The 26,179-nt window shown below is 38.9% G+C and overlaps 1 protein-coding gene across 7 annotated transcripts in view; it reads right to left on the bottom strand.

Moving 5' to 3' along the window:
- Positions 1 to 2,666: 2,666 nt before the first annotated feature.
- The window catches only part of ZFAND6 (zinc finger AN1-type containing 6), a 40,527-nt gene continuing 17,014 nt past the window's right edge, over positions 2,667 to 26,179 (bottom strand). For 5 of the 7 annotated variants that reach the window (XM_068958351.1, XM_068958349.1, XM_068958348.1 and 2 more), the window contains 5 exons: positions 16,912 to 17,081; positions 15,534 to 15,645; positions 13,782 to 13,882; positions 4,242 to 4,355; positions 2,667 to 3,611 (listed from right to left, as the gene is read on the bottom strand). In XM_068958351.1, coding sequence (XP_068814452.1) covers positions 3,463 to 3,611; positions 4,242 to 4,355; positions 13,782 to 13,882; positions 15,534 to 15,645; positions 16,912 to 17,062 — 627 coding nt within the window. In that variant the 5' untranslated portion in view covers positions 17,063 to 17,081 and the 3' untranslated portion in view covers positions 2,667 to 3,462. Of the gene's footprint in view, positions 3,612 to 4,241; positions 4,356 to 13,781; positions 13,883 to 15,533; positions 15,646 to 16,911; positions 17,082 to 17,380; positions 17,443 to 24,306; positions 24,365 to 26,179 lie in introns of those variants that run through there. The other 2 variants (XM_068958352.1, XM_068958353.1) reach the window with 2 other exon arrangements.

Raw genomic sequence — 26,179 nt, 5'->3', positions numbered from 1 at the left:
GCATGCAAACACTGGGGAGAGTAGATCTGCTTTTGCATGCCTTTGGGACCCCCCCATTCAGAAAAAGTAGAAACCAATGAGGGAGTATCTGTGAAACCAGAACTAAAGAGTAAAGACTACCCCTTTTCAATAAAAATGGTTATAGACGCTTGTGGCTGCCAGGCCAAGAACTAATTTCCTACCCAACTTTTCTTTTTTTTTATTTTTTTGGCAGACAAGACTCATTAGAAGCAATGTAGAGCCTGATATTCAGTGTAAGATGACACAACACCATTGACAACAGTCCATCTGTGACAGTTTCTCACTAGTTAAGAAGAAAGCCCACATAGTATCAGGCAAGGTATTATTTAAGTAAGAATACCTTTCAAACAGCACCACCTCCTGAAAATTTTCCTTTAGGCAAATTCAGTATCTAGGATACAACTCCATTCCATGAGATGCTGAAAATGTTTTCAGCACAGTAAAGAGATTTCGTGCCAAGGTGACAGGAACAGTATGTGTAACCTGCTTATTTTGAAAATAAGTCTTGAAAGCATGTTTCAGATTCACTCCATGCATCTTGAGAACATGGATTTACCCAAGTGTTTCGTAGTGCTATGAATGCACTGGTATTAATTAAAATGTTCATCTATAACCCCAAGCAGATGACAAAACATAAAGCATCACTGGTTATCCAGATTGAGAAACAGATCAACCATCGTGATAACATGGAGCCAATGCCAAAGCAAACAAAGATGATGCACAATTCTTACTGTTTGAGAAAGGTGAATTTCCAGTCTAAACGCAAGCTTGTGTAGCAAGGACCACATGCTCTTTCAATATTCTTATCTCTTTGAACAACATGCACAAGCCAGGCCAAAAAAAAAGTTCATTAGGTTGCTTCAAGTATGATATGTATGAAAAATGAGTTGCCTAACGTTGACCCAACCTCACTGCCTGTACTGCCACCATACTTAGATGTAATATCATTGCCAATCAAGTTTCCTCTTGGCAGTCTTGTTTACTACTGTATAACCAAAGGACAGAACAGTTCTTGCTTCCTAACAGGCAGTGTTAAGAGGATTTCATGAATTCCTAAAGGCAGTCACTTTTCTCTCAGCGTCTCCTCTTTTCACAGCAAACACAACTGTTTTTCCCCAACATGAAATCCACAGCATCTCCTCTTTGCTTGGTCCAGCAAGGCCACTGTCGGATGAGAGGAAGACTCGAGGGGTGTGGGGAAGAGAAAAAAAATGAGCTTTCAGGAAACAGAGGAGAGAGACCACAAATAGCAAAGAGAAGGAAGAGTCAAACTGAGAAGGAAAGAGTTAGAGAATAAGGAAGGAGGAGGAAAGAGGAAAGCAAACTGAGAAACACCCACAAAAGAAGATGCAGAGACAGCACAGAGAATGAAAGAGTAAGAGGAAGTTTAGCAAACACTTAGAAAATACAGGATCTTTGACCTGTAAGGACAGGTTATTACTGAAATGAGTTATTTGCTCCCTCTTCTATAAAAAAAGATGTACGTTTTAGAGTTTATGGTTAAACTATTTTTTCAAGACCAAAATACTTCTTTAATTATTAGGTCTTGCAGATTACTTTCCATAGCTATCTGATTGATAAAGAGCCTTCTGTGGCATAGTGTTTATATGCTAAATGTGGTGCTTTATCTCCTAATTGCCAGCTACTGCTTTAAAAGACCACTCAGAGTTTTAAAGGATGCATCCAGCTTTGATTAAAAATTTAACGTTTTAAATGAAGCCATGAAATCGCGTTTATTCCACAAAGGCTTGAAAGCAGCTTAAAATCAGCAGTAAGTCATCAAGTGACTTTTCAACTGAGGGATCAGTGCCATCTGGAGAGGAATTTGTTTATTTCAGTGTTAAGTTCTGTGGTAAGCAACACTGGCTGAAGTTACCGTGGCACTACATAAGCCACTCAACCTTTAAGCTACATGGAGGACCAACACAATTGAACATTTGAGGCACAGTCGCTGATCTGACAAGACAGGCAAACTTGATCAAAAGGAAATTGTCTGATGAGGGTGTTCAGTAACAAGAGAACAATCCCTTCTACCCTAAGTCAGGATTACTTACAAGCCTGTAGATCCACTAAAGAGCATGTGGAAGGTAGTGGTGGTGATCAGCCTTGAAGTCTAAGGGTTTCAAACCTCAGAAGCAAGGCCAGCTCGCCAGAGAAGTCGTCTCAAAAAACATCCTCTCATCTACTTTCAAACAAGTTAATGCAGTGCTGTGTCACAGAGATACTGGATCACAAACTCCACAGCTATCTTCCCTAAAGCCAGAATGACATTCATGGAATCATTGCACAGTCAGTGACTTAAACAGGCCACATGTCCCACCTGTGGGCCTCCCCTCAACTTAGGTATATTGTCGCAGGAAATGACCTCACTCCCTCCCGCATATGTGAATGGCGCTGCACACAGGAAGCATGGCAAAACTCTTTGTGCAGCATGTATCAATATGCAAGGCAGAAGGTTTCAGAAAACTAGTCTTTCCAGCAGTTGTAAGTGAATAGGTAGAAAGCAGACAAAAGTTAGCGGCAGTGAGATATGCAAGGTCTCTGTGGATGAATGCGCTGCAAGTACGGGAGCCACCAATGAAAGGTCCCCACGTAAATAAAGCAGAAAATACACAGATTACAGATGCCAGTGACAACCACAGGGGTCCCAAATTTTTTAAATTTTATTTAATCAAAGTTAAGACGTGGATAAACATAAATACAGCACAGGTACTTCAGATCATTCTTCATATTTGTGTACAGACAGACTGATGGATGTAATCCCAATGAAACCTGCAGTCAATGAAGTGCATACAGCCTTCCCCCCACACACACAAAAAAACAAAAACCAAATTTTTAAAAAAAAACCACACAATCTCAGCACACACTCTCATTACAAATGATTCATACATAAATAGGTAGAGGGTGCAAACAAGCTAATATGCGAACATGTATAACCTCTCGTTAATGGGGAAAAAAAAGAAGCAGCCATAATGATTAAAATACATTCAGTTACTGATAGCTAGTTGTGCCATACAAGGCATTATCAAAAAAAGAGGAAATTGTGCTGCAGAGAAAAGCTATATACAACAAGAAAATAAACTGCAAAGTTAACGCATGCATGTTTTACCTGGAAAAGCACAGCCCTCCAATATTTTCTCCATGTTTGTTATAAAAGCCCTCTGCACTCAACTAAAATTAAAATGATCTTAAAGGATAATACTTGCAAAGTTTACTTAAGTCTTCAGCCACAGAAAACTGCAATGAAAATAAATGTTCAGAGTCATTTTCAAAACAAAAAAACAAAAACAAAAAACAAAACCTATTCATCTGATGACATGCATGATTAAAAGGTCTAGGCAAGATACACTGCTCTACATTCCTGATGACTAAGGAAAAAAGCTCAAGTCAATTTAATCTGCAGATGGTCAGAGGATTTTGTATTCCAGCAGAAGCAGCAGTTCAGATCTTCTGGATCTTTTCCCCAACAACTACAGGATTCTCTTTTCTGATTTTCTCAGCAGCATCAGCTTTGTAATTGTAAGAGCAACTGTGTACATCTGAATAACGGTGCATACCACAGTAAACGTTTCCACACCGACACTCGAACCCTGTGGACAGAAGTGTTAGCTTAGACATTTCAATAGTCTTAATTATACAGGTTTGTTTTAAATCCCGAATTTGTTCCCTATCAATACATCTTAGTCATCAGTGTCAATCAGCCAAAGAGCTTCTCTGCTGCAGAAAGCATAAGAATCACAAATAATATATTTTTAAGTGATTATAGTTAAAATTTGACTTGCCCGTTCTTTCCTATCCCGTGATACACTCATAGAAAACACATTCATGGAGACCTGCTGCTAGTTTTGTTGGTTTTGTGAACCTCTACCCCACAGAACTCAGGTTCAGTTAGACTCTTTCACTGACCTACTGCAAAGGCTGGTTAGCGAATGGCAGCAAATTATCAGTTGACTCCTTGGCTAAGCAAACCTCTAAAGGGCAGCATTTGGAATTAAGAATTTCACTTAGAGAAAGCAAACTGAAAAGGAAAAGGACATACAAAGAACTAAACATAGTAAAAGCCAGCTGAAAGCACCTTTCGCCAAGTTTTATTTCAAATAACTAACATCAAGAGATGACTATGCCCCGTTTTCCCTTTAAAGAAGAATACTTCAAAAGTCCAAAGACCAAGTCTCTCATTAAGCAAAAAAAAAACAAAAAAACCAGTCAGTATTTCTTACCGGTAAGTCCAACCTTCTTCCGACACATGAAACAGCGATTCTTTTTCTGTTTTGGCTTGTCAAGAGACTTGTCTTGTTCTTCAGGCGTAGGCTCTGCATTCTCTGACACTGAAGCTAATATTAGAAAAAACAAACTAATGAGAACAGTAGAAAGTGTCGTCTTCTCCCCTTCTGCTGCGCAAGTGTCATGATAATCTAAAGCTTATGTTATAAATTTAGGATCTACAACTTCACTATAACTTCCATCTCTGAAGTGGTATGTACTCAACTGCAGATACTGGAGCTCCCTCCCATCAAACCTCCAATCTAATAAAGGAAAAGAATTCACAGAAGGTTCATACAAACTTCCCAGTACAAAAACATCATAAAGTAATGAGTTTGATCTGCCCCCCCTTTATGTATCAGAAGTGTCAAAAACTACTATTTAAGACTTAGATTTGGCATTGTCAGATTCAGGAGGGGCAGGGGAGGGAAGAACATTCAACAACTAGTGTTTCCTACTAGTGTTGCTCATCGGCTTCATAAAGTTCTCTTCTAAGTAGCGCTGCATTTTGCTAGGATCAGTTTAGTACAACACTCCTCTCTCCAAACGCTGAATCAACATTATTTCTGCTGAAGACAGCAATACTGAGGCCACACAAAATGCAGCGCTTCAGAACAATCTCTACCACTAATGCTGCTGCTCCTGTACACCAGGAGAAAGAAGCCTGTGCAGTCACTACCTAGGGGTTAGATACTATTACCCAAAGGCGCACAGAATTATCTGGAGGAAGTACACTATCCAGAAACCCAGAAGGAGCCAGGCTAAACACTTCTATCACGTTAAGGACATCTGCGCTAGAATAACTTTCAACCTACTTTAATACTCTCCCACGTCTGAAAGAGGTAGGTTACAGACTGCGTGGAAGAATACAAATAAATAACAATGGTATTTGCCTGATCCAGGCAAAAATAGGAAGTGGCAGTTTTTCTCCAGTACTTGCGCATTCCTTACAGAAACAAAAACTGAAAGGAAGGAAAACTTAACTTCATTTCAAGAAGTGCTAAGAGCCAATCTCTCTGCCTACCAACTATCACTAGATCAGAGTAGGACAAGCTTCCAGCGATAAGGTGCACAGAAGCTAGCAGAACAAAGTATTTGCAGCAAAGACAGCAAAAGAATGAAAGCAAGCTACAGCTGGGAGAAGCATCAGTGGAAAGAGAGCTAAACCCAATGCTGTAAAGAAGGGAATACAACAACAATCCTAGACATCTGTCAGGAGGGGGGGAAAAAAAGAAAAGAAAAGAAAAAAAGAAAAAAGCAGGCATCTCTATGCAGCTGGACTTTTATTAGGCAGAGACCATCAGATGTAGCAAGGACCATGCAAGTTCTGTGCCAATTGACTACTGCTCTGCTTGACAATTCTGTATATTTTCTGTGCTATTATTTTGAAATGGAGGTTTCTCTTTAAAAAAGGAAAAGGCACTTTAGTCTATACATACTCCCTTTTCAGAATATGCACTATGAACATTTTCAGTGCAAGATTTACAGGCTGATAAGCCACAAAACTCTTAAAAAAAAAAAAAAGTAGTTAAACAAGTGGATCCGTAACAGAGGATTTTTGTGATTTTAAGCCTGGTAAACTTAAGTAGAGGTAAACTTGGAAAACTAACCAGTTTGCAATTATCAAATACATTCAACTCTGTATCAAGCAAAATCAGTGTAGCAAAACACCTAAATGCCAGAAAAGATTTTGCACAAGTGGATAGTATATTTAAAAAGCTATCTATCAAAGAATGACTGTTAAACGTGGTTTATTAGATCCTTAAAAAGGATCATCTGTGTCACAACCAACAGCTTTTCTTTGTCCTGAAATTTATAAAAAAAATTAATGTTTGCAAGAGAAAGGTTCAGCAGCTTTAAATGGCTCTTAAAGGAGACATTTCTAAGTGAAAAGATAATATCCAAAGGTTTGCAAGGTAAGTATAAAAAGCTGTAAGGACTAAAAGATGCAAGGCTAATATTAGAAGTTGTGTGACTTCTTGCAGTGTTATGCAGAACAGACATTCCAGTGTTTATTATTTCATTAAGAAAAATTTATGCCATGAATTGGCATTTAGCAGCTAATGCTCTCAAGTTTGCATTTCCTCCTGTAGCAAAATCCAGTCATCTCAACATAAGATTTTACAGAAAGCCTTTGTAACTATTAGCCAAATTTAGGAAAAACTGGCACTGTTCCCTGTAAAACAAGGCTAATACATTCATACTTATATTTACTTTCTGTATACAGCTCACACATTAAAGAAAAAGGTTTAAAAATGTTTAAGGGCTGCTGCTCACTGCAGAACTGAGTGGGAAGGTTCTCTTACTGCTCCCACAAGTCACTTGGTATCTACTATAGTAAGCATAAATTTTAGAATCTCAATTTGCTTTTGTGCAGGAGCCAGAGAGTTGACTCAAAATCCTCTTTGAGAATCAAATATCACAACCACTAAATCATCTTTGGATGATTAAAAGGTGCCAGTGTTCAGTGCTCCATCTGTAAGCTAGCTGTGAGGAACACAACACAAAAGCCAGGTAAAATACACCACCACGCAAGCTTGGGGCTCTCAGGAGACGTGTTATAACCAGTTGCTGTATTTTGCCCAGATTCTAGGAAGGTTCTGCCTGTTATCCTTGAACGGATTCCTTCCTTTCCCCTAGTCCCTGTCTGACATTTCACTGGAGTACAGAAACACTTGAAGTACCGGTGCAAGCCGCTAACTAGCCTAAAAGGAAAAAAGCATGAAGAAACATTAATTTCTCTGGAGGAGACAACCTGGGCTGCCCACTACGTGCTCACCGTGTTACAAAGCACATTCTTAGTTGATCAAAATCAGAGCCTGGATCTCTTTCTGAGAACAAAAGCTTTTGCTACTGGTTTGCTTGTGCAAACCTGCTTGAACTTCAGTGTACTGGGGATGAAGAGCACTGCAGTCCTTGCATCCTTGCTGGCACACAACAGAATGACGACAGTTTGTTGCAAGACACCTGACTCTTCATCTGTTTTCTCTCCACTCCCTACCCTGGATGTTTTAGGTTTGTTGCCTCTCTATTCACCAGGCAGAGCTTCCGAAGGGAAAAGGTCATTCCCATAGATAGATGGCCAAAGGTACATTTACCTTTTAAGCGGATCCGATCAAGCGTAGGAAGAACACCACCCAGTCCTCCAAAGGAATGAAGCATTAATGCTAAACAGAAGATCACGACTTCCTAACGTTTCAATACTTATCCCTGAAATAATCAGCCCAAAATACGTTGTACCTACTAAAGCTGAAACTAGGACATTGCTACGTGCTACTTTTTGCAAGCAAGCCAAAGTGGTATAGGGAGATTGTCCCATCTTTGAGACGGAAACAAAGGGAGAAAGCAAGTTTCTTATCAGTAGCTCTTCACACTAAGTTCCTATGCAGTTTAAAAAGGCTTCCTTCCTGAATTCTTTCCACTTGGAGAAATCAGACTGACCTTTCACTAGCACAAACATATGAGAAAACCTTTATTTAAAAAGCGAACGTAAAAGACGGAACACACATTCCCCTATTTTTAATTTGAAAACCCTTTACCTAGATATTTTTGAACTACTTCATTCCCTTTAAGAAGTTCTATTATTGCAGCTGAACTAAAACTAGCAGCTGAAACAAAGCATCCAATATCCTCTAACTACTCAAAGTGTTGCCAAACAAACTTTTACAAGTTCCAGTGCAGGGAAAAATATTTCCCCTCCTCATCCTGTATTTTTCAAATTGAGTCTACAGAGCAAGATCAGAAAGATAAGGTCCACACAGACACTTTGGACTGAAAAAAGAAAACTGGATTTGGTTCCTTCAGCCAAGGACTGATAAGGGGACGCAAATACCACAGAGATGAAAGCCTCTCAGATGAAATGGGGCTATGTTTAAAAGCATGATTAATTACTACAGCATCTTCTTTAAAACTGAGCCTATTCTGCGGTCTGGATATTATGGCAGTGAAAGCCATACAGCCAAACAACTTCATTTAACATCACTTCATCTGTCACACAATTTTACTTAAGAAATCATGATCTGTTAACACGAATTTATCCTTTAACTCCCACTTACCTCAGTATATTAACCATTGTATTTGTTTTCCAAACCAACGAGGAACAAACACTAACAACAGATACTCCTCGAAACTCTCAGGGGAGAAGAGGGCAGAAGAGGCTAAGTCCTCTGAGTAGAAAGCCCCCAATCTCTAACCAGAACACAGTGCTTCCTATTAAGCCTAAAACATCAGTCACGGCTTTGGATCCACTAAGACAACAAGGCTTTCAGCTTAGCAGACTCAGCTCTTGAAACATCTCCCCTGCACACACTGCCACCACCACCACAATTTATCCCATCTAATGGGAAGAGAATGTGGGGCTTGGGGAGAAAAGAAGAAAGGAGAAATAGATTCCAGTGCTTATTCCCAAAATATTGTTTACTGGACAGCTTAGAATAGCCGCTAGCTCCATTTTTCATAAGGAGTTTTCAGTGTTTGAAGGAGACCAAATACAGCTAAGATTAAACTGGGTTCTCTCCTCCGGTACACTGAGGAAAACAACCTTTGAAGCACCTGCAAAGAGGGTTGGTTTCCAGTCATTCCTGAGAAGGTGGTTTGTTCACTAATGGCCTCGCTTACGTTTTCTCCCTCCCCAGTCTCATCAGCTCAAGCTTTCCTTGAGGTTAAGATCTTCAGAGTTCAAAGTAGTTATAAGCAACTATTAGAGGATGCAAACTTCCTTCCTCCAACCCCCACAGCTGCTTCTGAGCTGTTGCAAACCCTAGACAAGCTAGGAAAATAGCCTGCTTCCAAAACTAAAGTTACATTTGTATTCCAGGATAAGGCTGTCCACACTGGACCTTCCCTTGAAAAATGTATTATACTTAAGTTTATACAAAACGAATATTCCATAAAAAGCGCTGTGAGGTATGCCAGAGTTTTGACTGATATTCTGTAGGAGAAACTCACAAACAGTAGTAGAAAAGCACGAGGCTGGAAGTGATGAATGTTTGGTGACAGAACTAACATGAAAGTTGCTCCTAGTTACACCTATTGAAACCTGGGGAGGGGGTAAAAGTGAGAGACAGATGAGAAGAAAACTAATCCCTGAAAAGAAAAAGCATGCAAAGAAAAACAGCTGCTTAAAGTCATGGTATTTAAGTTATTCACATTAAAAAAAAAAACCACAAACCTAGGTCATTTACCAATAGGAATTAGATGTTAGTAGCAGATCACAAACACAAGCTATTTATTATGAGCATGAACTGGAATTCAAAGTTGAAAAGAATCACATCACTTTAAGCTGCATGAGCAGCCTTTGGAGTAGAGTAGAAAGTTCCTAAGTTATGAAGTTAAAAAAAAAGAACCTGGTACAAAAATTAACAATGTTAGTACGTAAAGTTAGCATGGATGCACAAAGGAAAATTTTACGTAAGATAGTAGGGCATTTAAAGAAAAGTAAACTTACCTAAAGAATTTAGTTTTAAAACTGTATCATGCATGTTTCCTCTCTCCCTGGAGCCTTCATCCAGTAAATCAGGACATTCTACATTATTTTCTATGCTTGTATCGTAATCACATTCTGCATCTGAGTCCCTGGTACTGTCACGAAAATCTGAAGCATCCATCAACTCCTTTCCAGTACTGTCTATTGAAATAGTTTTGATAAGGTCCACCGAAGTTGGTGCCATTAGTTCAACAGTGTACACCTTAGGTCCAGTTTTCTATGTAAAATTCTGCAGCAACTTTTAATATTAAGTTTATATTTTCATCAGCAACGATCAAATTATTTAACTGTTTCAAATCAAAAGAAAACTAGGCGAGCATAAAATCAGGAGACTTCATTGAGAAGAGCAGCAATTTACCTTGCAGCTTGTTATGCAAATGGGATGAGTCATTTTTCCAAATACAATAGAAATACGGTATATTACATCATTTATTCCATTCTGCAATGTTAAAACACAGAACACTGGCATTTGCAATGTATTTGAGCAAATCAGAGAGGCTGTTTTGGATCTCAGGAGTTTTCAGGCTCAAAGAGGCAGCATAAAGCCACTCAGTGTCTCTTCCAGAACACTTCAAAGTCACCTGATAGATGAAGTCTCATAAGGAGGAAAAAAAAAAAGGGGAGGGGGGAGGGGGACCTCTCAATTTTCCTGGGTAAGGCGTGGAAAAAACAATGCCTTTATTTGAACAGCAGCATCACTCAAGTAGCTGAGCACCCACTCATCAATATGGTTTATAGTTTTAGCCTTATGTTCTTGAGTTGCAAGAGCTCCATTAGTTTTATCATGGAAGGCAACAGCCCTCCAAAAATGTTTTGTTTACCTTTAAAAACTTCCCCGAAATATTAAGCATAAATCTTAACCTGAATGTTTTTAAGCCCATTAACCTTACAGATGTAAAGAGCCTCTTCACTTGCTTGCAGGCTTGCCAAGAAGTAGCCTCATTAATCCATTAGCTATCAGATAGAGAATCCTGAATGGCTACTTGTACTTGCGCTGTAACATTGAGTTAAAAGCACAGCTGTCCATGAAGCAATCCAAAATGAGCTGGAGAAAGGCTCCAATGCATAAGAAAAGCTAGATTGTACCTTTATTTTTCTTTCATGTCATGTTTAATGATTATGTTCATGATATTTAAGAACTCTAAAAAAAAAAAAACAACACAACTACTAGGCACTATCTAGTGCCTGGGCTTCCTGCAGCGTTCAATACTTGTAATATTACGACATGACTGCTAAATCTAAAAATCTGGATTTATTAACATATTCTATATCTTTCTCTATTTCTTTTGCAATGCATAGCTCGAGTGAAGACAAAAAAAAAAAACCCAGAGAACAGTTAAGAGTTGCTTATCCCTTTGTAGTTGTAACTTCTCTGGAGGAACAAACAGCAAGGATTGTGTGTACACAACTCAAGTTGCATTTATCTGTCTGCTTTAAAAAATAACCTAAGAAAGTATAATTAAAAATACTGTTCAGTCAGCCTTTCATTTATTATTACCATGGCCTGGTAAATTTTGTTTAAGACTTAAGTTAAGGGGACTTCTACAAAACACAACTAAAACAGATTAACTATAACTACTATAGAACAATTTGCTCCCAAACAGGTTTTCCAATGAAGCAAGATTTTATCAGAACACATAACTGATGAATAAATGAACAAAGCAGACCCTTCCTTTTTTCCTCCCCTACATTAACTAAGTAGTATTATATAAACTTCAGCCTGGGACTAACTCCCATAGTGCTTTTACTTTTTCTCCCTTCTCCTTAAGGTACATAGCCAAGCCATACTAACTAACTTTTGATTCATGCATTTCTACTACATTTTGGCTAGAAGTCTAAAATTCAAACTAGGAATGATTTAAACAAAAAAAAAAAAACACATGAAGAATTTCACAATGCGCAACCACTAACTGAAAATACAAGTCAATGAAATCCATTTAGCATCCAGAAAAGTTGCTTTCTTTACAAACTTATGCTTTCAAAGCAAGAAGAGTTTAAGACTGGAAACACTATATTTATGATCATTTGCAGTTAAGGGGTAGCACAGAATTGCTCTTCAGAAAGAGGGGCTGACTCTGCCACGTCAAGTTATAAATAGGAATTGCAATTTAGAACCTCAATTACTTTGTTCTTCTCATTTTAGGAATCACTAAAGCACAACATAAACATCACCGCAAGCATGACACAGCTGAAGTGCTCTAAATACCTGGCATAGGCCGAGCCTTTAAATCCACGTTGTGAAATAGGAATACGGCAACATACCCTTGAAATCAAGGCTTAGATTTTAGTATCCTGTTTTCTCACTGGGAGGACTAACTTTCTAGAGGTAGAAAATTAAGACTATAACTGTATCCAAAGGGGTAAGAAGAGACATTCTTCTGAATATTTGCTGATGAACGTCTATTCACAGGCCCAAGCCATCTCACAGTACAAGCATCAAAGATCACTGTGGAATAAAGGACTCTCCCTTTCTCCCCAAGGGGAAAAGACACTAGATGCTGCAAACCTTGAGTTTCAATTCATAGCTAATCCAAGCAAATAAGACACACATGTAAACAAATAGACTAATTTAGGCACAAGGCAGAAGATGAAGAATTATCAGACTAACAAGTTCTGGAAGCTTCTGAAGCTGTGAGGAAAAAGAAAAAAGTGGCTGGGTAGTAAAAATCAGCTTATAGAGATCAACTTTATATTCCCTGATATAGACCACATCCATATCAGAGTTCATCTGCAGTGCAATCTTAACATGCCAACTGAGGTTTTCTACTTCTGAGGTCCCCAGCAAGGGAAATAACAGCTGTAGCGCAGCTCCTATGCAGTTAGGCCACACATCCCAGTTTCTCCATACTGCGGAACATGGATGAAAGCATACTCAGAGATATCAAAGGTACAAAAGGGCATTAGAATTAAATCCTTTTCTCCCAGTTTTACAACTACGTTTGTGTGACCAAGAAGACGGCCCTACTCGGCACAGGTAGTAGCCACAAAGAACGACTCTTCTATTCCACTCTACAAAAAGGTAAAGCTGAGGTTTAGAAAGTACTTGAAAAGCAGAACTCAGATAACAGAGGGACAACTAAAGAACCTACGTTTTACAACTTGAAGAATTATGCATTATCTGTGGAAAACCCAAACTCCTAATTTAAGATAAGTCTACAGAAACAGAACTCCACCAAATGAAGTCTTAGTTGTGTTAGCAGAAGGAGAGGTGGAATATTGACTTACCTTTAAGCATCTTTTTTAATGTCTAGAGAGTACAGTCTGAGCAAATTAGGCATATTATCCGGATACTTTTGCATTTTCCTAAGAAACACTACTAAATACTCTTTGGTTTTAAGCTCTGCAAGCCTGCACATAAAAAGACAATTGCATAGAGGAAAGAACCTTCACGTTGTGCCAGCAATAAGGATTTTGGAGCAATATAATTAAAATCACCCACTCAAACAGAGCCAGACAGTTTCCTGAAAACAACCAGTTTGTGGTTCAATAATTTTATCTTGGAAAACATGCATTTCAGTGGTTCAAAATACTACCTTGGTACCTATAGAGTTGGTAACTGAAAGGTGTTTCACAGGTAGACTAGAGATTAACCCTATGCTTATTATAACAGCTAGGTGATAACACTATCGCAAATACATTAACACACAGCTGTGGTATTTGCCCAAGCTGCTTGCAACTACTCTGAAACCTAATCGATATTCAAAACTATTTACATGTGATAGCCGTAGCATAAAGCACGGGCAATACATTTACTCTTGCTGTACATTTCCAACCCCAATTAACACATACATACTATAGCAGATACCAAAATCTATAGCTACGTGAAGTTGAAAATTTCCAATTTAAGTTTTGCACATTAAGAGAAGACAAAGTATATCCTTATTTTGCTTTCTTATTTCACAGAACATTTATTTTTGAGAAGAGTCATCTGTTGGACAGGAGTATCTTAAGAATTGTCAAGTTCGAAATTTATATGGGTGATGTTTTTGATCTCTTAAACCTAGGCACCAACCTTGCAAATCTTCTGTCTCAGGTACTGTTTTGTCCACAGCCGTACTATCTGGTTGGGATGATGCTACAGATTCTGTTAAAAGTGACTGATTTGACACAGGGCTGGGGAGGAGGAAAAAAAAAAAAAGTTAGGATTGCTTACGAGGGCTGTCCAAGTCCGGAGGAGCATTCCTTACAAAAATATATTAGGGTAAGTCTTGACAAGAAAGCATTCCCAAAAATTTTACTCAGAAGTTAAGATTTTCTGTAACCATTAAAAGAATGCTACAATGTGTCAGAACATTAGAAGACCAGAACTGATAAAAAGCTAAGCATTTTTAGCACTGAATACCTTAAACCAGTTCAACTACAAAAAGGTTTTGGTTTTTTTGGGGGGGTAGTTTGGCACGCCATCCTTCCACACAGAAGCAATAATGCATTGTACTATATGTGAGGATTTTTATCACATAAATCAGCAAGATAATTGTAGAGGAGCTAGTTCTGGTGTTCTAGTAACATGAACAAGAAAAACTGCAACACATTAATGTTTCCAGAACATTGGACATAATACACATCTTCAGTTGTACGCAGAAACCCTTAGATTTTCACAATGTAAAGGCAGGATGGTCAAGCTTCCCAGCCCATCAGCCATACTGCTAAAATCACAGCACAGCTGAAAACGCACAGGATGTGCGCCCTAGACAGTTATGGGAGAGACATTCTAGCAAGTCATTCACAGGCAAGCAGCTCTGCTACAGGATATGACAAAGCTGAGCCCCAAGCTAGAGGTAACGCCACCCGATCTAATATAGTATCAAGCACGGCATGTGACATTCTGTTCATCCGCAGGACCTGAGCGGGAGTTAACACCTCTTATAAAAAAAATACTAAGGAGCAGGAAACTGTCTGATCAGAGAAAATCAACAGTAAATGATGAAATCCAACTCTACTTACCTATGGCCTGTGTTATAATATATTCTTATTCTTAAAAATAAGTCTGAATTAAAATCAACTACAAGCTCCTTTACATAACTATCATCTTTCACTCCAAAGAATTCCAAAGCACTGAAAAAGTTGCTGCTGGTTATGTCATTCTATACCGAAATGCAGTGAACATCAAATATAAACAAATGCTTAGCTTTTAAAAATGGAAAGCATTCAGTAAGCCTCAGAGTAATTTACAAGAGGACACTACGTTTTCTTGAATAATCCAGTTGGAAATAAAATGACTCGTTGATAAAACGGAGTTTGGTAGCACAGCTTCTATTAAGGTTCAAATATCTTTTCCCTGTTCTAGTACTCTCAACTTTTTGCGAAGCAACTGGTTTATTATCACATTAACATACATTTATTTATGAGAGTTCTAGTCAAGAGCTTTCTGACATTTTACCAAAAAAAAAAAATCAAATTTCTAAGATGGAAAAAGCTCTCTCTTTGTAAAAATACAATCAACTGCATGCTGTGGAGTCAGATAAGTCAGCCAGATAAGTTAGCCAGTTAGCCAGACAAGTCTCTGTAGAACTGCACAAAGCTGACAATGCTGCTATTAGAGGCCAAATTCTAAAGACAAATTTGCATTTGAACTTTAGATGTAACTAACAGATCAGCTACTACTTACTGCGAGATCTCATGCTTTAAAATCAGCAGTTTAGTCTTACATATTATCCTAATCTAGGGCCCAGAATATAATTATGCATAATCAGAGCATACTTAAATTAACCACGTGGAAGACATTTTTAAGTAAAAATGCAGAACAGTAACAAAGACAGTTTACCTTTGCTGCATAGATGAAGTTGATGTAGAATCTAAAGTTGACTGAGTTTCCTGGGCACTGCCTTCTGTGCACTGAACCGGTAAGGACTCAGTTATACTACTGACAGAAGATGCTGGAAGGAAGACACTAATGTAAAATGTGTTACACTACCTCCTGGGACTGCATAAGTTTCACACGATGTAATTACTCTGCCACCCCCGTGTTACCAATCAGGAAAGGAATTAAACATGTGCTTACAATCCTTGCTGAATCTCAGCCTGTGTCATAATAAAGCATAATTTTACAAAAAGTAATTATGTTTGGCCATATTCTGATCGTGTCGGGCCCCAGGAAGCTCCTCTACAAAATTCCAAAGCAGGAGCTTTAACAGAGTATTTTCTACTACTCAAAGTATTTATAAAATCAGCTGCAGCACTGACAACACTATCGTGGTTTTGTAATAAACTAGAATAGATGTACAGTAACATCCCAATGTGGGCCACCTTAAAATCAGTTTTAAAGGTGCAGAACCTAGACCCCTAGATTTCATGTAATGAATGCTACTGTTTCAATAATAAGAGTCTACAGTCAAGGAGGGAAGTCTTCAAAGAAGCACGATAGGACATTTTTTGGTGTCACTATTCAGCCAAGTCAGAAGAGACATTTGAGTCTGCAAGGAAGTACCCTCTCACCAGCCTTCCCCCAGTATAGCAGGCTGAACCTCAAAACATCAGGGTGAAAGACAGCAGAAAGGGTTTCTCTTTCTTGGCACTACCATTTATAGAGGGGAAAAGCCCTGCTAGCTTTTCTAGAAAGCAGTGAAAGTAGGAAGACAGCACTTATTTCAATGGGTCAGACAAATCTGCTTTGGAAGAATGACCACAGTACATTCGGCATTAGGTCAAATAAGGAAAAAAGAAGTCATATCTACATGAAATTAAGAGAAATTATTCTAAGAAAAAGTTTTTTGGGATAATCCTTTGGCATCAGGCTTCAATATTAAAATACCTATATTTTAAATGCTTTGACTAACATTTCCCAAGTTAAATGTTATCTCTACACTCCAGTAATTTCAGGAATCAGTGTGTTGGTATAGTGCTTCACTGTATTTTTATCTTGGAATTGAAAACACTTCTATTAATACAACAGGTATCAGCAACAGTTTACTTACGAGGAGATTAACTACAGCATCCAAGTATTATGATTGCATCTAAGTTTATTCCATCGGGTAAGATATTTAAGTAGAATACAGTGGTTTGTGCTCATACTCTGTGCTCTCAAGTGTATTTCCTATTTGGACACGGTCAGCAAGCAAGTCTTGCCCTACTGTGTCCTTTGGAGTTGTTCAAACAGAAGCCAAAGTGAGCGGCATTAATCCAGTTTGTTAAGTGTTACTTACCAGGAGGGCTAATTCTACCATTGCTGTTCTGCCGTTGAAGATGTTCTTTGTAGCACACTGAACACATGCCATTTGTACGAGGGTTCCCATAAAATCCGCAACCAGTGGAACAAAGCATAGGCACCTGGCTACGGTTGGTTTCTTGAGCCATTTCCCCTTCTTCTATAAATCTGAAATTGATACATACAACCCATTATGTAGTGGCCTAAGAAAACTTCTCTTTTAGGGCTACATTTAGAAATCTGGAGTTCCCTATGGCTTGGCAAAAAGATCTCTGGTGGGTAACTCAATGCCCCTTCCTAAAAAAGGCCTATAAATTCTGTCCTGTAACATTAAAACAGCAGTACATATGCTTTACATAACCCACAGAGTCCCTTCCAGTCCCATTTTATGATCTGTATACGGTCGCTGTTAAAAAAAAAAAAAAAAAAAAAGTCATTTCTGAAAATGCTAGAAGTTTTAAACTTACTACTAGAAGCAGAGGAGAGAGGAGGGAACACCTGCTCCGAACTCTTCTTGAACCTTGCACTCCTGATACCGCAAAGTAGAACCATAAAATGAAAGGCAAGCAGGGAAATATGCTTACTTACCACACAGTAATTACAATTAACAACAGCCACACGAATTCCCAGCTTACTATTTAGCCACTGCGTCATTAGCAACAGACAACAAAACTATTTACCACAAAACCTGTATTATGATCTTTCACATCCAAAAATCATGACATTTCAGTCAAAAATATTGTATTAGGTACACACACCTCCCACATTTATTTCTTATTTTTAGTACGCTTTCACACAAAATTAAACATAGCATCCTCATATTTATTTTTTTATAAAACACTGCATGATTTATTTTGTATTTCTATCTTTGGTAGATCAATTAACCTTCTTAATAAAAGAAGACGGCCATCTCCTCCAATGACGTTCTGAGCCTTTTAACTATTCTCAAGCGGCTGAACTCATAGACCATGTTATTGAAACCTGTCACTCAAATTTAGCTGACTTGTACGTCAATTAGCGAGACTAAAGGAATTTTCCGTACAATTTTTCTGAATATCTTCTGGCCCTCTTTTGCATCAGTTTTGAAAGACAAAAATTCTTCTCATTAAAAAAATAAGTATTTTGATGCATCAATTATTTCGTTCAAAGTAACCTGAGTCTACTGTTTTATACCCTCTGATTAAAAAAATTAGGCTGAACATGGGCAATTTTAATGCAAAACAAAGACAAAATGTAATGTTGAATCAAAGACAAATGAACAACATAACTGAAAATCGACATTTCAAGTAACATCAGTGTATGTTTCAAAAGCAGAGAAGTGAAAATCCAGAGGGGAATTTGAATAAAGACATTTGAATACTTCACCAACTGCCAAGCTGTAAAATTTGATTAAACCAGTGAGAAGTATGCCAGGGTAAAAGGCTCCCCTTTTACATAAGTTGTGTTTGAGGCCAAATAAAAGTAAGTTTCCAATTATTTTGTTTTTAGACAAATATTCTCATTTCCTCTCACACCCATACCTATTGCATTTTGTTGTTTTTATTTCCCAAAGCCCTATGAATTGATACCTCAAAAGCAAATCTCCAGGTTGCAAAGCAAACAGCAACACAGAAGTGACAGTCTAGTCTTCTGTTCACAGTAATAAGTTACTCTACTCTAAGGACCAAAAAGTATTCAAGATACAAGATAAGGGAGATGCACAGGCAGGAGGATTAAAAACATCTCTGACAGTTACTTATTCAGCTTCAACCTGCAGTTAGGCTTATTTCAGCTGTTTGACTGCACTCCCCTGCCACAATATAGGACCTTTGCTTTTGACATACAGGGCTCCCATTCACTTTAAACAGCAGCTAGAATTGTGCTGAACTTCTGTACTCGTGGCTGAAAGAACACTTCCATTCTTCTCCTTCACCAGACAGCCCTTTAAGAAGAAACAGCAAATAACGCATGTGGGAATTCAGTTCTTATGCTAGGCCCAACATTCAGTTAAGCCATTTGAATAGAACATAAATTAACACAAGTTTTCTGTGTTTGGGTAACTCAAACCACTTTAAAGATGAAACCTGATGCAAGTCTGCCTCAGCATAGAATGAGTTTGAAAGACTGATAAATCCTGTCTAAAGGTTTTTTCTTTTTTCAGTGGCTAATAGAAATTTGGCGCCACAACGTAACATTACCTTTTCTTTTCGAAGTAGACAGTGGCAGACAGAAAACCTACCCTACTAACTTTAAGAAGTTACCTGACTGCACTTCTGCTCAATAGATAGCTCCAATCAGTGTGCTGGAATTCAACAAGAGCAGCAGTTATTATAAATTTTCTTATTCCCCGAAACAACTGTTGCTGAAGGGACCAGAAGCTAATGCAATCACAAAATAACAATTTCTAAGGTGGATAAAAAACAAAAAAGTCTGGCTCAATTTGGTAAACAAGTTGTGAAAGGTGCACAAAGATGCCCAGAAGAAAAACAAGAAAAGCTGGACTGTGTCCAGCTCAGCCAGTTCCCGAGTTCACTAACCAGTGGATCTAGCCACCAGCCAAAGCCCAAGTCACTGGCATGAGGCTCTAGAGCACTTACAACTCCAAGGGAAGTGCCAGGGATTCTTCTGACGAGTTTTAATAAAGGCCACAGGAAGTGGAAGATCTTTCACCGGTTGCTAATATTTGGGGAATAAATCGCAGAAGAGATGGCATCAAACTGATGCAGTGTTACTAAGCCAAATGAGAAAAGTTGAACTAATACAACAGCTTCTTGCACTCAGGAGGAGGCAGTCATGTACACTCCCCCATATCCCACATCCGGATGCTTGCTGACCCAGTTGGTTCGCTATGCCAACCACCAAAAAAAGGCCATCACCATCATAGAAAATTCTCTGACAGTTCTGCGAGCTCAACCAGTTCACTCACTCACACACACACACACAAAAACAGAAGGAAGATGAACAGTGGAACTGATGCCATGAGTGTCATGGGAACAGGAGGGACAACATACGTGAACTGCCTGTAAGGTCTATGAGGTCTCTGATGAGATGGCTGAACCGATCTGTCACATAATGGCAAACCAGTATAAGTAGTATAAATTTGCTCAAAATTCTTATTCCCATGCTGCTCGCTTTTGCTACCATGCACTGAAACAGATCAGGGAAGTGACTGAAGGTAGAAAACCAACCATTTCATCTTTTGCCAAATTAGTTTTAACCTATTTCCCAGTTTTGGTTTGTCACACATGCTTTTTTTGGCACAAGAGAGGGGCTAGGGTGGGAGGAAAAGCAGCAAGAGACATGTGTGGAACCGCTTCTTTTAGCGATAGGCTTCCAGGCTTAAAAGTGTTACAAAAGCCATTAACCAAACCCAAGCATTGGGAATATAAGGGAACAGACATCCAAGTGCTGACAGTTACAATCACTGAACTTCAGCTATGCCTCTCTCCTGTAAACATCCTTCCACGCATGAGGGCAAAGCTGGGACAACACAGCACTGTGCCTCAGTGGCATTTCTCCCTCAGCACTTGGGCATGGCAGGAGTCAAAACAGTCGAAAAGTGCAGCAGCCTCCTGTACTCCTGTCTCAACAAACAGCAATGGTGAGAGATCACTGAACAGATGTTTCCAGGGGGAGGGACAACCCTCCTTCCCTCAGTTCTTGGCTCAACTTTGGAAGGTTTGTTTTAAAACCGTCCATAATTCATCATGCAGAAAGATCCATATCTCTCAGGCCAACCATCACATAAGCTAGTAATGGTGGGCTGTCACTGAAATTGCACCTTTAGAAGTGTTTTAAAAGGGGGTAATCCTGCTCTCACAGCCCCATCCCCTGCTGTGTGTTCCCACCCCTTCCTCTGCTTTGGATCTAACAATCACGTAGTGAGTCAGATCAGCTTATTCACGGGATGGAAAAATAGGAGTATTTATTTTGGTGGACTTGCTGATCTAACAGAAGACCAGCTCTGGAAAACTGAAACATCCTGCAAAGCAAGTAATATGGCTAAGAACAGGACAATGCTTTTCCCTGACAGCTAGCCATTACAATGGACTAAACCTACTGTAAAATACATCTTACGTGTATACCCTATCTGTAGTTTCAAAACTGGTCTCCTAGCTTGCTTTGAGTACAAAAGTCAAGCTAACTGCGCAGTTGGATGAAGGTGTTGGGACCAAGGTGGGCAGAAACATGTCCTGCTCAGTCTGAAGCGCCACAAAACAAATATGAAGCTCATAAAGCTGCTGGAAGTATTTCTAGGCCTGTCTCCCACACAACCTGGCCTGGTAGCCCCAACTGTACTCTCCCAATATTTCTAGGGTCCTCCTGTTAGTCTAATCACAGACTTGATTCAGCTTAAAGACAAAAAAAAAAAAAAAAAAAAACACACACTTTATAGTATTTTAGGGATGTTCCCTAATTTGATTTATAGTATAGTTGTATAACCAGTTGTACGAGCACTAATGAGAGGGAAGTATACTAGAGAGAAGGGCAAGAACCTTAAACAACTCTCCCTGTCCCAGCGCAACCCCACATCGTCCACTTTTTGAAGACTGTGGAAATGGCCTCTTTTTGTATCACGTGAAACAAAATTGCTGATCTTAAAACATGGAGATAATTTCTGCTTATCACTACTCATCCATTTAAAAATAATTATTGCCACCAGAAGCCTGCAGAGCTGTGTGCTACCACACTAAATCCTTCTTCTACCAACTCAAAGGGTGTTTATAGTCTATCAATTTCTCTTACTGTTACACACAGATGCCTTTGTGCATCTGTAACACCCGATGCACCAAAATCTCGCATGCAGCATATATTATACAGCTGCTACAGGTGCTAGTTCCCCTGCACCGGGGCACATCGTCAGAGGGTGAATTTTTCTGCGTACCAGGCAACAATCACAAAGAACCATATAAAGGATGCTGCCGATTATAAAATTTATAAAGAGCTGACACCGTGGAAATGTTAAAACAAGATAAGTTTGTCGACATCAGGTTCCCTGGAAAAAGGGCCATCTTTTCCAACACCCTGCAAAGTAAGTAACAAAATCCTCATGTATATCTTCTCCCCATAGAGCAGACACTATGATACTGGATTTTTTTTTTTTTTTTTAATTAAAATGTTTATATGCTACTGGTTTCAAATAACCAATCCTTTTAGCTTTATAGGCTTCAAATGTTAATCAGTAAGAGCAGAGAGAGCAGCATGTAGTAAGATTAAACACACATGGTTTAGGAATAATCTCTCTCCCTCCTAAAAAAAAAAAAATCCCACACAGAAGTCAACGTTCTCCTCATTTGTCTTCCACAAAGAAGGTGGTCTCTTGCATTCTAGTTCTCCTCATACTTCCTTTACGTTCTAGAATAGCCAGTCCTACAGCATCTATTCTAATCCCACTCTAAAGCGTGTTCCATCACAATTTACGGTGTCTTACCAGAGACTGCCAACACCAAGAAAAAAAAGTAGGTGCATAGCACAAGGGCAGCTGCTATCATATTACCAGTGTTTTAAGTTGTGGTAGGGAAAGCAAGCACATCCTCACAGCAGCTATCACAGGTTCAACATTCATCAACACACGCAATTTTGTGTTCTGCAAACACTCCCAAAACTCATTACTGGTATGAGGCAGATCCCTCCCAAATATCAATTCTGAAGCAGAAGAGACCACCCAAAGAGCATTCTGCTGCTTCAGCTCCAGTACCAAGCTAAACACAGTTTGCACCATACTGATGACAGCTTTAAAAATGCTTCGCAAAGAGAAAGCAGAGTATTTAGTTTAAGCTACTTTCTTCACTGTCAAGGAAGATGGACCAAAGCACTGAATGATTTCAACTGATACTTACCTCGAATCACCTAAAAGATTAATCCAGTTTTAAAATAAGTAACTAAACTACTGCCTCCTCTATTATAATCCCCTTTATAATGAAGCAGTTCAGCATTGATTTAAATAGCATCAGTGCTAATAGTCATCTCCTCCTCTTGCTAATGAGGCAAGGAAAGAAACTGCAAAACGGTAATTCGTACTTCTCAGACATATAAAGCTTCAATCCAGGCCCAAATAAGAGCAAGACATGAAGTCATGTAGACAAAAACGTTTCATCTTACAGCACCTACTGCTGCAGATGTCTGATACCACTTGTATCGCTGTATGAAAAGGCATGCTAGTACAAAAAGCAATTAATAGGAAATGCATTCTTCTAGAGGCTTATCAAAACAAACGGCAAATAAAGGCCAAGAAAAGAGCTCTATGGAATCTTGCTGCAGAAGTTTTGGAAGTGCTGTGTCAGAGGATATCGCTTCACAGCGGAATCTACAGAAACAGGCAACATAAACGCTGAGGTGCCCTACTGAAAGCAGGGCATACTGAGGGTACAAGAGCACCAGAAGCACAAGTTAATAGCAAATTACAGAACAGTCCTGTTTTCTTTTTGCTCCACCATTCTCTTCCAAAAGACTCCAATTTACATTCACCGAGCAATCATTTGTAGCCGTTTTAAGGTATTAGCATGTCTCAGCAACTTGCTACGCAGCCAAAAAGAACTGGCTGATTTGAATAGGGGCCTCAGTCATTACAGTTCTGCCTAGCTTTCTGGTTGCAGTCAGAAATGGCATTTCATCTACAGCTCACCCTGGCTAAAACACTACAGCTGGTTCAGATTTGCCAGCACAACTACATGCGTAGTTACACTCTGACCCAGTTTCATCAGAATGTTTTGGGTTACAAGAAAAAACAAAAACAAAAACCCAAAACCCAAACACACACACGCTGATTATGGTTAAGGACCAACTATGCAAGCAGATCTGTAAGGGCAGTGACCTCTTTGTTCATGTAGCAGCAGAACACACAGCTGCTGCATTTTTCAAAACACAGGAGTTATCCAACTTCCTCAGCACCCGAAGAATCTATGCATTTTAAAGCCTTCAATTTATTCCAGTAGAGCCCAGGTTTTCATCCTGCTGACAACTAAATAAGGTTTTAAGTTGCCATTTGAACCACACAAACAAACTTTATATAATGCCTTAATATCGAAAATATAATATTCAAACCAGTGACCAAAGACTTACATAACATGTTTTCTCAATTCACTTGAGAAGTCATCTAATATCCACTTGTGTTCCAGTCCACTCCTGTTAAACAACTTTTTACTTTTGTGTTTCATGCATAGACTTATTTTAGGCTAAAACACAAGCACATGAGATAGTCCTAATCAAATCTTTGCAAAAGATGAAGGAGTTACACCAAGTCTTTTCTCCACTTCTAATTTCAAATAGTCAGCAAGTTTAGATCTCTTAGTACAAGACTTTTTTTTTTTTTTAAATTTATATAAAACAAATCTGGACCCTCAAGAAAGCTACCCTCCCTGTACAGTTTTAAAGTCTTGCAACACTAATTTAAGACTGGAGATTGTTTACTCACATGGTTCAGAATTACACTGGGGAAAAAAAGAGCTGCAACAAGCATGAGAGAAAGTGGAATCTCAAAGGGAAGATGGACAGAAAAGACAGTACAAGTCTTAAGAAGGGAAGGAACATCAGCAACTTTCATAACTGATCTGAGCCAGAATATCATAGTAACAGTATTACATCATTGCACAACCCAGGAACACTTGGTATAGACAAAGCTTCTACTGTTAAAGCATTTATATTGTTAACTACAGCTGTCTGCTGTTGTACTCAAGGTTACGTGAGGAACAAGAAAACATTTCACTACAACCTCTTCACTCTTACTAAGCAAGAGTACAGATGCACAAATTCTATACTGATATCAAAAGGATCACTGATTATAAGGATTCAGCTTTCTACCCGTGTCTCCATACACCACACTATTAATAGATGTTACTTTGAAACAGTAATTACTACTTGGGGCCATGCTCACCCTTTGCAAAGTACAGATTGCTAGAGCAGTTTCAAGAAAACAAGGATTAACTGCATTCATCTCACACATATGCATCTAATTGCTGTTTGTAGACTGTAGAGGGGTGACTGCAAGCAAAACAGAAAAAGTAAGTTTTTGTTATTTCATTCCCAAAGCTTTTAGTATATTCACCGCACCAAACAAATCAGGGAGTGTTTCCATGAAGTTCACTACTTCACTGAAAAGTCAATCCTAAAAATAATGAGCATAACAGGCACCTTTTATTGACTAGTAAGACAAACTGCATTTTGTTTACATCAGATTTCAGAGAGACAGAGTACAAAAAAAAGGAGTTGGTGGCAGGGCAAGGGAGGAATGATCACTGCTTTGTGCTGTAGCATCCGGTAACTTCTTCAGCACCTAAAACACCAAATGCAGCTATATATAACCTTCAAGATTTTTCCCCATTTATGATATATTCCACATTCAGCAAAATACACGTTAAGATGCCAAGGTTTTATCATTTTTAGTACGTTTAGACTGCTTGGTTCATCAAGACTAACGTTGCGGCACCACTAGAAGCACACGCCCTTCCACATGACAGTACCCAGCTCTGAAATTCAAAGAAACAACAGCTTCTCTATGACTGAGAAAACTGAACAGCCTATTTACTTCTTACTCCCCAGCAGCACAATACATCTGTAGGCAACCTCAGTTAATCCAGGAAATTCCAGCCCAAGGAACTACCTAGATGCTTTCAAAAAGGGCACTATTAGCATATGCTAAGTCTCTAGTCTCTTCAGTGATGATTATCAGAGAATACAGCTTTGTCAGCTTAGATTTAGGATGACCTCTCCAAAAGAGAATTAAAAAAAATAAAATAAAACAAAACAATGCAAAACACACCACCAGAAAAAATAAAATCACTTCTTGGGTTCAAGAGAAAAAACGGCAAATAATCCTTTGAGCTGGACAGGCTTGTTTACAGTAAGACACAACAAGAACCTTCAATAAAGATAACTAGTTAAACATTAAAAGTGCTGAGAGCAGAGTAACCACAGCAATTCTGTACATTGTAAAGACCATTTCCGAGTCAGTTATAGGTCAAAAAAATGAACATCAGAAAGCAGCATGTCACACATTTCTGGGAACAGCTTTTGTATGAGAATCGTTGGGACTGTCCTGGTGAAAGAAGTCCAAGGGCACCTCCGAGGCCTGCAGAGGGGACACTGGCCAGCCACCCTGGGGATCACACTGTTCTACCCAAGGCGCTGTAAGTCTGCGCATAAGCCAGAGGAAAGACCTAAGTTTTTTACCCTAAAACAGGAGTTTTACTTACTCAGTTAAGCCTACCCAGAATATCGATCTAGATTTAAGACTAGAGGTAGACAGACTCTGTGGGTCTATTTTTAGAAGATGGCTGTCTCTGATAAGA

Source organism: Struthio camelus, chromosome 12, assembly GCF_040807025.1.
Source record: "Struthio camelus isolate bStrCam1 chromosome 12, bStrCam1.hap1, whole genome shotgun sequence".
NCBI classification, from domain to species: Eukaryota; Metazoa; Chordata; class Aves; order Struthioniformes; family Struthionidae; genus Struthio; species Struthio camelus.
Note: the sequence above shows the minus strand (reverse complement) of the source record. Positions and strands in the feature narration are given on the sequence as shown.